Here is a 13,930-nt window from a genome sequence, read left to right as displayed (position 1 = left end):
TTGCCATCCATCGCTTATTTCCTAAAAATCATGTCCCAAGATGTCATACCGGGAATATTTTATACAAGTACGCATGGGCACATTTCTTAGGTCAATATTTCAATTAAGTGACACATACAGGCAAGTCTTAGACTCTGAACTCGCATTTGGAATGTCGCTATTTGTTGTGTACGCCTAGGGTTACGTCACTATGCGCCACAATTCCACAAAAAAATATCAAAATACCTGTAATGAAATATAAAAATAACGAAAAGGTATTTCGAGATAATTTCTGATTAATTCGGGTAAATTTAAAAAATAGGCACGAATATACTTGGATATAACAATGAAATTACACAATTTAAGATACGAGGGCAATTGCCAAGGTAGATAAATGTTCTTTGCTAACTTTCAACTCGCGAAACATCCTAATTCGATTGTCACAATTGATCACAAAAGGTCGGATACCGAGAAGAGATTTATTAGAAAGAATAAAATGTAAACAGCCAATCACGGAGTTTTCTGTAGCTCCGCGAGAAACAAGTAGGTTAAAGGACAAGTAACTTTTACTGAAAGGAAATTAATCTTTCTTTTTTGATGGATTACAGCGATGCAGAGTAGTATGAGAATAGATTTCAGCTTTGAGTGGGTACTCATTCACGGAAATCTGGCGGCTACTTTAATGTATGCAAATAGCATCAGGACATGAGCCAAGGTAACTTATCAGGAACAGTTTCGACGCCAAGAACATAGCAGCGAAGGGACTCAATGAAAATTTCCGTCTCCTTCTACTCTTCGATGAATTCACCGCGAAGAAAAAACATAATTAAAAATAGGATAAAAGGTTCAATAAATTTATGCGGGAAAAATCATAATAGCGCATGTGAAAGTAGCTATAATTGGAAAATTTAGTTTACAAACATTCCAATCACGCTTTCAGCTGCACAGATTGGGAGGTATTAATTTCGTTTTTATTATTTCGATCAACCATTGAAAGCCATTTTATAGTGCTCGCAATCCATTATCACGTGAGTCTAAGTTCATTTTCATCAAAATGACTATCGTGTGTCATTGTGCGTGTCAAAATGATTATGGTGACTCATTTTCGTAAACTTTGGATGGCAACATGCAATTCTCTGTTTTTTATGGTTTTATAATGCAATTTTCATCCACTTGCTTCCACCACCAAAGAGGTACTCAGGTTCGAAAGTGAAAGCCACACTTCGGTTAGCCATTTTGAAAATTTAGAATTTATAGGGATATTTAGCATATTTCTCCTGGTGGGAAGGAATCTTACAATCAAGTTTTCTCCCTAAAAGAGTACCTATACAAAGCAGAAAGCGAAAAGCATTAAAGCTGGTAATTATCTTTCAAAATGGCAGACTCAACTGCACCATGGGAAGGAAAGCCTCGGATGGAAAATGTTGGCGCTAATCTACAAATATAATTTGCATGATTGCGAGTTTGTAAGGGACCGATGGTTTTAACACTGAATAGAGTTATAAACAAAATATGTAGCTGAACCTTGTTCCTTGATTGAATATTAGACGTCTCTTTTCACGCCTGAGAGCTACATCGGCATAAAATGATGACTTTTAAGAAAACACCCACTTCGTCTTCTTGAAAAAGGTCACCCATACGGAAAACTCAAGACACATGAGTACGGCTACGTCTTTCACGCGTCGAACGCAACACACGGCACCTTTCCATCAATTAGCATGTCAACATGGGCGAGAGAAAGCTATGAGACTCAAATTGCGAACGTTCTGTAGTATCCACCCCCGTCTCGCCGTCCGGATATTGAGGGAAGTCGCCGCGAGGTGAGTAAAATATTCGGGTCCTTTTCGCTGCCCGAGAGGTAGTAGGTACAGGGGCGACGAGGGCCTCGTGGGCGGACGAAGGGCCGTGGGAAGTTCCGTCTGGGAGTGGGAGGTGGGCAAACGCAAACTCTTCAAGGGAGGGCGCCCACGGAGTCCCTTTCCCCTTCGGGTCGAAAAAGGGCGAAGCGACACTATGGCGCCAGAAACGCTCTTTCGTGAAAGGCAGCAAAGAAGGAGGGGGAGGAGAGAGAAGAGATTATGCAAATGGTTTGACGGCCGTGGGTGTGGAGAAAAGAGGATAATGGGAAGAAGATGAAAGGGAGGACATGAAAAAAAGAGTTAAGAACGTGTGCAGAGGAGGAGGAGAAGGAGGTGGGGAGCACGGGTAAATGCCTGACAGAGGAACCGCACCTCCCACCCACCTCCTCAAGGGACAAAAGTAGCACCCCCTGCCCGTAACCAAACTCACTCTCCCTTTTTTTTCTTCCAGACCGGAAGAGATGAGCGACCGCCTTGGTTCAAGTGAGCGTGACACAATGGGGAAAGGATAAACAGGGCCTCACAGCTCGCTATGGCGGCGAATGGAAAAGACAGCCACGTGAAAATCGACGGTAAATAAAAAAGCAAAACGTGGCTCAACTGCATGATTGATACCCGATTCCACCGACAGGAAAATGACTGACAAAGGGGCTGTTTCAACTCTCATGACAAGTACGATTAGACTGTTTCCCAGCATAGCAGAACAGTGAAATATGACACGGGTTGCGGAATTTTACTCGATTCTACGCATCAATCAAACAACCATCTATCACGGAAATTTTAATGAGTCAAGGGTTAGAAGTCTCACAACACATTTTTTCGTGTCCTGAGGTTTTATACCAAAAACTACATGGATTACGTAACTTGCTCCATTTTTTATTCAAGTAAAATGGTGTAAAGTGTTTACCTTCAAAAACCCATATGCCAATAAATGAGCTGAACTGTTGACAGCACAACCAAATTTACATGGTACCGGAGGAATTATAATTTTATAATTAAGCATAGATTTCTCACCCTGAGCCACACTGCTGATAGCAAAAAAGAGCCAGCCATTTGCTGGTACTACAAAAGCATTACAGAGCCTATATTTTACAGCATACATTATCTTAATTATTTTTACTATCAGCAAAGGTCCTGAGTGAGTATGACGGAAGGTATAATAAAACTTCACAATACAAAGGAAACCAGGCATAACATATAATTGAGGAAATCTCACTCAACTCACAAGAAGTTCATTATTTGATGACAGATAATTATCAGCATAAAGATGTTTTCTTTATATTTTCGACAGTGATGAGCTAATTAGAGGTAGAGAGTGTTATGCTGCTGATAACATTTTCAGAGACGTTCTTTGACCTTCCGCTCGGCATTAAGGATACAAGGAATACATTAATAGCCGGGGAAAAAGCTGTGGATAATGATATCATTCTTCGACCAGAAATCAGAGTAATTGTGAGTATGATACGCCAGGAAGTGAATTGCATAATCTAGTAAAGTTAGAATCGTATTTAGGCAACATATACCCTGTTAGTAAATGAAAGACAGCAACAGAGTGGCATGTACCCCTGCGTCAAGGTGACGTCTTACGGATGGCAACTCTAAGCAGTGAAAAATAGATTATTTCATCATCATGCAACAGCTTTCAAATCCTTCACCTTCCTCGCTTCTGCAAGACATCCCTCTAATGATTTAGAGACGGATATATTATTGGGTACCTAGCCATCATAGCCATCTCGACCAAAAAAATGCTAATTCGAAGAGTCTTGTTTTCATAGACGAAAAAATAAAGGTCACCATCAGGATAAAGAGAGACTGAAATAATTATCCCACGCTAGATTAGACATACTCAAGAAGCAGTCACAATCGTTCCTTGAAGCATTGACTACGTTCGTCCAAAATCCATCTCAAATTACATATCAAGTTAAAGAGGAAAAAGATAAGATTCGCTCAATCATAAAAATATAAGGAGCCTTTATAAGCAAAAAGGCTGCGATCTAAAAAATTAATGCATGCGGGTTATCCTGAGTTGTTTCGAAGGCGGATTCGATCCTAAACCAAAGGACTGTAAGAGACTGAAAAGAAATTCAAAAATACACCACACACGAACAGGGCGCTCAGCACTCTGTTCACATCCGATATCGGGAAAAAAAATATGTCTTCCTACAAAAAGGAAGATACCAATGCTCAAACGTAACTCGAGAGCAAACACTGGACAGCACACGGTCGGAGATTGGCGGGAAATGCGGGTGTTGAGACAACGACCTTCTTTGAGTGTGGGTGAGTTAACAGGTGAGGGTTTAGGTGAGACAGGAGTCTCCACTGAGATTCGTATCTCCCTCACCTTAGTCCTGAGATGGCTGGGCGCGATCTCTTCCGATGCTTCGGTTAGGGCTTCCGAGGGCAGAAGGGTGGCGACGGCCCTTAGAGACGAGGGTCCTTGTTCCGCCACCTGCCACAGCGGTCAACAACGAGCAAAACTCATTTGTTCCCTTGAAAGAGTCCAAGACAGGGAGATGCAGGGGACTTGTTCCATCCACCAAAGGTAGCCTCCTAAATCCTTAACAAATCCCTCGTAACAACCCCCAAAGATCTTTGCTGTCCCCAATTGGACCCGAGGTCATTTGTTCTCGGCTCGCAGAGCACATTTTCGGAGGAGGCAATTGTTTCCTGAGGTGATGAGGCAGTAACTCTCTTTTCGACGGTGTTAAAAAAAATTTAATACGACACGCTCTAGTCGTAAATTTTTTGGAAATGTTATGGCCGACAGGTGCGCACGTTTCCGTTGAGTAAATTGGCAATAAAAGATGGCCGTGCCACCGTTGCTCACCCCTCAAACGTGTTTGCGTTTATCGGACAACCCGCTGACTCAATTAACCTTGGCCATTTCGGCAAATCCCATTCATTTGTCAGGGGACTACGAGCGAACGAATTTGAAGATTTAAATATCACACCAATGCCACACGAAGGGTGCGCAATTAACTTTTATATAGTGCGTCAATTGGAGCTACCATATATTTAAAGTCTCAACCATACTAGAGTGCCAAGTTTACTACGATTATTTTAACACCTACGCGTTTAATTAACTTTCTTCACTCTCACTTACGGAACGAACTCCGTAGTGTAGTGAATCACCTACAATTTGTATTTGATTTAACAAAATTAAGCAATAAACTTGCATAGCCTCTCGAATTTAGAATGAACTTCATCCAACACAAAACGCAATCTTAATCTTCAAAACGCGTAAAAACCCCAAATATATATTTTTTTTAAATTCGCGCAAAGGCATCCTTGATGTTTCTATAACTTATTGCTCACCGCCTTTAAGTTCATTCTGATTCCAACAAGAGTATTTTCTTCCTCGTGCAGAAGGTAATGACATCAATTTCGAAGGTGTGTTAGCCAAATGAGCAGAATGACGGACTTCAAACCTTCAGACCAAATTCTGATAGTGACGTGGGCGAAACCTCACGGTAACCCCATCCGAAACTTTGTCAGGAGTGATTTTCTGGTTGATTGAACCGTTATAGACTGAGATTAATATCTACTAACGAGCAAACTTCGGAGTTTAAAAATTGCGGGAGAGATATCAGTTTTTTGCTCACTAGAAATTGGAAATAATTCATTCCCGAGAATATTCAAAAGGCATAATGGTTTTAACGTCATCTTCAATGGTTCCACGAGTCGTCGGAATGGAAGAAACCAGAAGTACGAGACAACATTATCTATATTGTCCTTCAAAATTTTGGCTCATTTAGGTTAACAAATAATTTTTCTTACGCTTTAAATGACTCTCCAATTACCTGTTGTTCACTATAGGACGATGAAATGATTTGCCGGCCTCGGTGGCGGCGGGGTAAAGTCCTCGCCTGCCACACCAAAGGTCGCGGGTTCGAGTCCCGCCTGAGTAAGTTATCCTAATCCAGGGCATGGATGTTTGTGATTGTTAAATGTTATCAACCCAGATGTAAAGGCCAAACAGTGCTGTTTTCGGTGGTGTGTGAAATAAAAAAAAATAAAATAAAAGTATAATGTAGTAGTACGCTTCTGTTCCGTGGGTAAGGGCAACAATACCAGAGAAAATTCGCAAACGAATTCGATGGAGGTAAGTTGAAGTCGTCTAATTACTAAGCAAGTAACTAGGTTTTATTCATAGCTTGATTTCAGATTGCCATGCCCTACATTGACAGAAGATCACAAGGTTTATATTATACCGAGCATTAATACGTCATTTTACGACTAAGTTTAGCATCATTGGTGGTTCGAGTCTTATTTCAGGGTTACCACTTTATTCCTATTCTCTACGCTTGCAATCGAATGATGAAAACTGTCTATCTATTCAAGATGTAACAGACAGCAAAAAATAAGATAACAGAATCAGTGCACACTGAAAAGATTAATACTGATACCAAATCATCCTTCAAGGGTTGCGCTATCAATATGAGTATAATAGTTTTAATTTCTTACGTGATTTATTTAACACTTAAGTAAACGATGCCTCCTTTAATGGCACTTATTATTAAAGGAAATAGTGATGGATACGGCCAGAGACTTCAACCCTTATAACTGCTGACTGTAACTGCTTAATCGGATTTTATATTTAGAAGAGATTTCAACATAAGTCTTACTTTGACAGACTTCTTGAGCATAATGTGTCAGCATTGACCAAAATATATATTTTCCGCCTTATTTTTACAAATAAAAATAATCAATAGTACATGATTTATTCAGGACTTAAGCACAAACAACGGCATTTCACTACGAGAAACGATTGAAACAAAGAGAATATACCCCAAAAGCACTGACATTATTTTACTTCATTTCTAATGACTTAAGATGCAGCTTTTCACCACTGCCACGAGGGGCACAGATGGATTTCATAAATACAACTAAAATTACTCTCAAGTTTTGGAAAATATTACACCTAAACATCCCCGTCTACCTGGTACGCATGTGATGAGATTAACCTTGATTAGAATGCTTCTTATCACCCATTATCTCTCACGAGAAAATATTTATTGGATTTACTTCAGTGATAAGACTCGCCTTATGTAAACGATTCGTGAATCTAAAAATAATACTGTAAACATGAAAAGAAAACAAAAATAAGGTCTGGCGATTGAACGTGAGCTAGCGTTTCACCTTTAAAGACACGAGGGGAATCTACCTTTAACATGAGATATCTACACGAACGAGCCGCAAGTGTGTACCTATGAGAACTATATATCAGTTTTTATTTGTTTTGGACTTGACAAGGGTGCTACCACCCATGGTGGAAAATCCATCAATAAATCACCTGTGACATCGAGATATTTTACCAGAGCAAAAAGTAAATAAAGGGGCATTAAAAAACTTAAGGCAGGTTCGAATGGTTCCCCTCAGAGCTTGTTCGGCTCTTCTTTCATCTTGCATAAGGTTGCCCGCACTTAAGTATCTGAAAGTGTCGCGTTTACAATTCAACTCGCCAAGTTAAGGCAAGCCAAGTTTTAACCATATTATACCTGACAACAATTTGTTCCTGAAAAGAGAACAGTACGACCACGAACGGAAAATTTTAAGGACTTCAAAATTATCTATTTTATCACTAATTCATGATTGATGACAGAGGAATACGTGAGCACGAATGAACTTACCTCCAACTCGGTAATGCTCACATGAAAAAATATCATTACCGGTTTCCAATAAAACTTCTACAAAAAAAACTTAATAACCGCTTTTCCACGAGACTCCCACAAGTATCATAGAAAGACTTCACCACAAGCGATTGATTCACTTTATCTAAGAAATCCACCACATTTTTTTTCTTCGGAGGAAATTTATGCAAAAGAATTCTAGGTGCCTGCTCAGTGACCAATTGCCGAGGGCAAACGTAAGAAGTAAGCTAATGAAATATTAAAAGAACGATTTCATTAAAACCTTGATGTTTCTCTTACTGCGTCGGAATTTAATTTAATTGAAATAAATTTGTCTGCCCAGATAAACAAAATGAAAACAAACACTATCGCTTCAGTCGACCGATCAAACTCGACACGTTATCTCAGATTATTCCTCTTCAATCTTTGCCTCCTTCGCAGTAGTCGATTATACCACTAGTTGATATTTACTCTTGAGCTTTTTTCAGCTCTTCTCACGGTTAAAGGGGCGTAATTCAACCATATACCCAGACTGTTCATGCTCAAACGCTTATATGGCTACGTAAAACCAGTACTGAAAGTTAAGATGCCAACCAACAGCCCGCCACGCCTTGGTGTAGCGCATTCAGCAACCCGTCTCCCCGCCCTTATTACCCCGGCGGCTCGGCGGCCTGAGAAATGAGCGTTTCATGCCCGTCTCCATCCGCTCCGCCAACTATTCATAAGGCTTCATTCTTAAATTCCCCGCCTCGGATTCCGAAGTTCTCGCGTTCTCGTGAGGGGAACCGGTCCCACCGAGAATGAAGCACGCGGCGGGAAAAGTTATGTCTCAACTTCGTCTACGTACACGCATGTAATGTGCACTTGATCCGCTCGGGTCGACCTTTCGCGCGTCCCGGCAGCTTTTACGATCATCTTCATTCTGTCCAAAACAGAGTTTTTTTGTTTGTCTATCATAAAGTAAGCACTATAAATAAGAGCTAACACAGTTCGTAAGAAATAGCCGAAAGGTTAGACCAACATTGAGGCCTCGTGCCTTGAGGGTCAATGTTACTATGATAACGGGGAATCGGAAAGAAGTAGAAAAAAAACCAGTTCAAATCAGATATCGACACTTTGTCATCTGCAGCAGTCATGGGTGAAATCTCAGAGGAAATAAATGCACGAGTGCTCAAGATACCAGAGCAGCAACTAGATGCCGAGGCCAAAGATGAAGCTTTAATATCCCTTGAGAAAAATATTGCCAAAAATATTTTTTTGAAATGATTTTTTTTCCTTCTTCGTGGATATTTAGTTTAGACGAATTAGAATTTACAAACGAAATAAACTACGCGAAACCAACGCTATCGCCGTAGATCTATCACATAATCTCTGATTTTACCGATTAAATCTTTATTCCCAGCGCAGTGGCCGAAAATCGCTCTACTTAGAATATGTAAACTCTGCGGATGGAAACTTTCAATCAGCCCTTCCCTGATGCGGAAAAACGGAGGAATAAGTATACGTCCAAGTTCCCTCACTTTCAGAGTTTCATTTACGAAAGGAAATACTGACTCTGTGGGAAGAGCGAGTTGCTTATGATCAACTGATTCTCAAATTCCCACCACTTCTTGATGCCTCAAACGCGCGAGGGCCACGAGGGGCTTCGTAGCCTTCGCGCTTTTTTGATCATATTTTGAAAACCAGGCATGAAAAGAGAAAGAATAAGCCATCATTCAGAAGAATCAAAGCTAGGGCAGACCTGATGTTAGTTATCACTTTTTAAGAAAGAATAGATACCCACGACCCACGATTGTAGAAGGTGCCATATTGAAGAGGTGATTGCCACGGTAAAATTTGTTCACAACCCGCCTGACCTAAATATGAAGTTGAAAACTGAAAATGCGCGCATTTGTGTTGAAAACGACTAAAAATGTCGAAATTAGACTAAATCATTCGTAATTACTTCAGATAAGATCAAATTTCTCTTGACTCTAACCAGATGGAAGGGAATACCAGTCTAACCAGAGATTAAAACGTTATCGTAAATTATCAAAAAGCGATTGTGACCTGTGGCTCGAGCTGTGATTGAAAGAATATGTGACTAGGTCTTCTAAATCCATATTAGTAAATTTATGACTTGTAACCAGGGCTTAAACATTGCCAAGCGTCATTTTATGAGGCATAGGGATGACCTATATGGCGACGTCAAGAATCCAGTCTATATTCGTGATTTCAATCTTGGCCGCAGGCGTCGAAGTCAATACTTGCTCTTTCCTATCCTTAGCCTTGGCCGTCTGTCGGTAAACTGGGCATTTTTCGAAGACACATCGGCGATATGCCGGTCTCAGAATGGGTGGTAAGTCGGCCCTCGGGGGAAAACCGTGGGGAGTGGGAGGGGTGGATGGTCCTTAAATTATGCCTCTCTCGGGGTGGCCCAAGGGGTGACAAATCGCGATATGAGAGACTCTGACGCGAACCATGTCGCATCAAAAATGTTCTCGTGCGGTCGACCGGCTCCGAAAAATCTGAGGATCGTTCTATCACGGCTCATTTTATCGCACACGGTTGAAGCAGCTGCCAAGAGTAGGAAGGGCCCGCACGCGAAAGCTTAAAATGAGATGATGGGCGACCCACAATACTTCTATTTCTCTCCTGCAACTCTCGAAGCTGAGTGAAATATCTCCGATAAATTCTAACGTAGCTTTATATCCAAGAATATCAATTCTGTACATTGAAAGTTCTATATTTAAATTTTTAAATACAATTACTTCCATGGCAAATGACGATAAACGGAAAATACATGGAATCGTACTTTTTCACGGAATGATTCCCAAAGAACAGTCATTAAAGGTCAATCAAAAATTGTCTGAAGTTTCAGCCCCATTTTTAAAAGGGAATTTAGTATGTACCTGAGTTAGAGACGCACTGTGCGTGAGTACGAATACGATAAACTGTTATGGTGAAAGAATACCAATGCTAATGTTTCGAATCAGATTTTCTCCAAATCCATTTTAAATCTGACTCCGAACATAACCTAAGAGAAAATACTATTCCAAGGTTTTTTTAAAAGTAAACGCTTTTTCTTCACGGTGAAAATGATCTCTTCCACCCATTTCGAAGGTGCGGATATTTTACCAAATCACTATAACGAGCGACTTAGCGGCGCGATTTAGAGGTAAAACGAAAATGCGTGCAGAAGAAAGAAGAAACAAGTAAAGAAAATGCTCGCTAATACAAAAAATTACATTATTTGCTTAAATTGCGGCAAACAGCTGACATAATCTGATTAGGGGAAATTAAAAAAATATCTCTATTTTTGCAATCATAGTTATACGATTGAATTAAATTCATATGTGACACATGGAATTTAAGATATTTTCAGCTACAAGAGGATACAGGAACAAAACTGTAAATATTATAATGGATTAAATAAGGGCCGACTTCCATGAGTCCACAGTTTAATTACACAACGAAGACCAGAAAGGCTGCTTTATGACCACTGCTTAGATAGGAAGAAAAATATAATCAAAATACCATTACTCAAAGAGAATGTACGTAGGAAACAACTTCAAATGATGAAAATGTTTTAGGAGGAAGCCTCTGCAACATAGCGATGAGTTTTTGGAGTCCTTGAAGAGCCAAACGGTATGCAGTTCCCATATCATGTTTTTTTCAAATTCAACCGTTACTTAATTTAATCTCTTTTAAATTCATAAACTCTAATAATTAGTCAGTATACAACACTAAAGCATACAGGAATCGATTAACTAAAATGACTAAACAGCGAAAGGGCAAACAAATCCACGAAAACACAAAATAAATTGAAGCAAGAAATCAATAGCAAGTTCAAGTATTGGACAAGGGTACCTGAGGACGCCTAATATGCCCTATCTCTCCAGGAAAGATGTTTTTGATAAGATAACTGAGAACACGCTTGACCACGTATCTTAAATTTTCGCTTTTACAAAATCTTTGGGCAGAGACGCGAAATAAATATTTACTCGGTAGATAACATCTCAATTCAATTTATTAAAAAAACTGCAGTCAATAAATACGACTAACGGAAAATATGAAAAAAAAACATTTGTAGAGGAGCGTAAACTGACAAAAAGACTGATGGAAAATTAACGGACTGAAGACAGCTTACTTCCCAAGAAAAAAAATAAATTACCTTCCTAACGAACAGCGATGATTTGGACAACTGTAGTCAAACTCACCTTTCAAAAAAAGCCCATTTCTTTAGCGCAGTTATTTCGAAACGAAAAAATTCTACATTTCTCAAAACTAAACGTAAACCCATTTGTCGTCGCGAGTTGACGAGCATTTTTTTACTTTGGGATAAATTAAGCTTCAGCAATTTTCAAGTGAATACGAGGATTAGAGGGTGAAGCTGCGACAATTTATACATATTCTAATTCTAGTTTTAGAACGTATTTAGGTTGTTAACTACCCTGAAATTAATACTATCATGATATCCTCTAGTTAGAGAGAATACAAAATACAAAAGCTCAGTCCACTAAGATAGCTAATTAAGATGGAAGTAAAAACTACCATTTTCTAGCGGTCTACCTTCGGTAACATTCCAGCAATTCTGATTGCGCTGAAAATCGCAGGATGCGGGTTCACGACAGGAGTAAAATTGAAATAAAGAGTTCAATTGGGAAACAATGAGCCAGAGATTTAGAAGGACACAAAATGACATCCTTAAACAACAACATGGAGATTAATGCAGAGGTATCGGCGTCTCCTCAACCATTACGACAGAATTATCCAAGTAATTACACCCACAATAGGTTTGAAGGCTCCAGTGGAAACGGAAATAGTACCACTAGCCACGATGGGACATACCAACAATCCAATGCAATGACAGCAGTACTCACCGCGATGCTCGTAAGCAATCCTCGCCCCATCCTCGGCCGGCGGCGAAGACGATTCCGGCAGCACGAGGGTGGGTTGCGACTCGGGGACCAGCGGGCCACCAGCGGCTAGAGCCGGGTCCTCGGCAGAAGAGCTCTCCGGCGTGGCCGCGGCGGCGGCGCAGGCAATGGGTCCCGAGATGAGCAGCACCAGGAGGAGGCAGAGGGTCCGGGGGTGGGACCGCCGGGGACGGGCGGGGGCCGCTGGCGCCATCGGGAAGCCCTCCGGGGGCGGGGGCGGGGTCCCCTGAGGGCGGCGCCGGCCCAGGGAACAAAAAAAAACAAGGGCTACCGGCGGTAGGCACGTCTACCCTTCTTCAGCGTCGGCTGCACCTCGCGCGCACCTTTCCTGTTGTCCCGCCCGTCCTTGAGGCGACGGCGGCGATACCGGGAGGAAAAAATGGTGCCACCGGTCAGCAGCCCCGTATACTTCCTAACCCAAGTGCACTGCTGTTCGGAGACGGAGCGGAAGAGGTAGAGGATTGCGAGTAGCGCGAACTTCAAGTTCCGTCCCGGGTGTCGGAGAACTCCTCGTTCCGCGCACGTGTCCCAAACTAACAGGCGAGGTGAGCACTTATTAGGGAGAACCCCACGGTGACCTATTATCCCCCTATTTCATCGCGATACGAGGTGACAACAAATAAAAAAGCAACCAATTGCACTGCTATCACAACCGTTCCCTTCCGTTCGTGTTCTTCTACATCAATCTCGTTAAGATTTACTCTCGAGGTTGTTACCATCCACGAGATGAACCCTATGATATAGATAGTCTTCAATCCTTAGGGAAATTCACACGAGGGGAACACCTATTTTCACAGAGGAATTTGCGCGTGTCAAAATTAAAAATAATTCCTATTTTACTCAAAAGGGTGAGGACTAGGATATGTCAAACCTTATCTGATAAGAGCATAAGATTATGTCCCTATCTCAAAAACCCATGCGCAAACCGTTGTTCGCGTCCCCTAACCCGTACCGGTCGGGGAATGCTCCCCGTGGGTAAGATAATGGCAGGAGATAATGTCTGGATCTCTTGGCGACAGGATGAGTGGTCCAATGTATTCGAGAAGTCTCCAAATCCTGCAGATGGGACGCGTCCCAGAGCGAGAATAGCTCGCAAAGGGTAAGCTGAAGGCCTCCGCGAGGGTTGGCGGAGGAAGTAGTACACCAAAGGACAGGAAGATACGACGCCGTGCGCCACAGGGAATCAACTGGCAGTCGGGCACGGCGACCACGGCATGGAAGGTGGGAGTGGCGCGGGGAGGGGGTAGGAGGGGAGGGCGGAGGAGGGGAAGGCGGGAAAAGAGAGGGGCAGGGCGACATAGATGGAGATTGGTGGCAGGGGAGGAGCTCTCTCTTCCCGGAACAGGGCCGGCTAAGACAACGGTGTCGGAGAAGCTGACGGGGCGGGCCCTGCTCCATGACATGGAGAAGTGTGGACTTCGATTACAGGGTTCAGTCGACGTCATGGCCATCCTTCATGCCAATATGTTCATGGGAGGTACATGCTCTCATGCATTATATTACAGTGTCAAATGCGTAAAGGAATGCAGGAACATGAAATCTG

General features: G+C 41.8%; 1 protein-coding gene across 1 annotated transcript in view; it reads right to left on the bottom strand.

Annotated features, from left to right (window-relative positions):
• Positions 1-13,585, bottom strand: part of LOC124160571 — a 61,623-nt gene extending 48,038 nt beyond the window's left edge. Inside the window, exon 1 of the mRNA XM_046536450.1 lies at positions 12,331-13,585. Within this exon, the coding sequence (XP_046392406.1) occupies positions 12,331-12,580 (250 nt within the window). The 5' untranslated portion in view covers positions 12,581-13,585. The remainder of the gene's footprint in view (positions 1-12,330) is intronic.
• Between the last annotated feature and the right edge of the window lie 345 nt (positions 13,586-13,930).

Source organism: Ischnura elegans, chromosome 1 (genome assembly GCF_921293095.1).
Source record: "Ischnura elegans chromosome 1, ioIscEleg1.1, whole genome shotgun sequence".
NCBI classification, from domain to species: Eukaryota; Metazoa; Arthropoda; class Insecta; order Odonata; family Coenagrionidae; genus Ischnura; species Ischnura elegans.
This window is presented reverse-complemented; position numbering and strand designations above follow the sequence as displayed.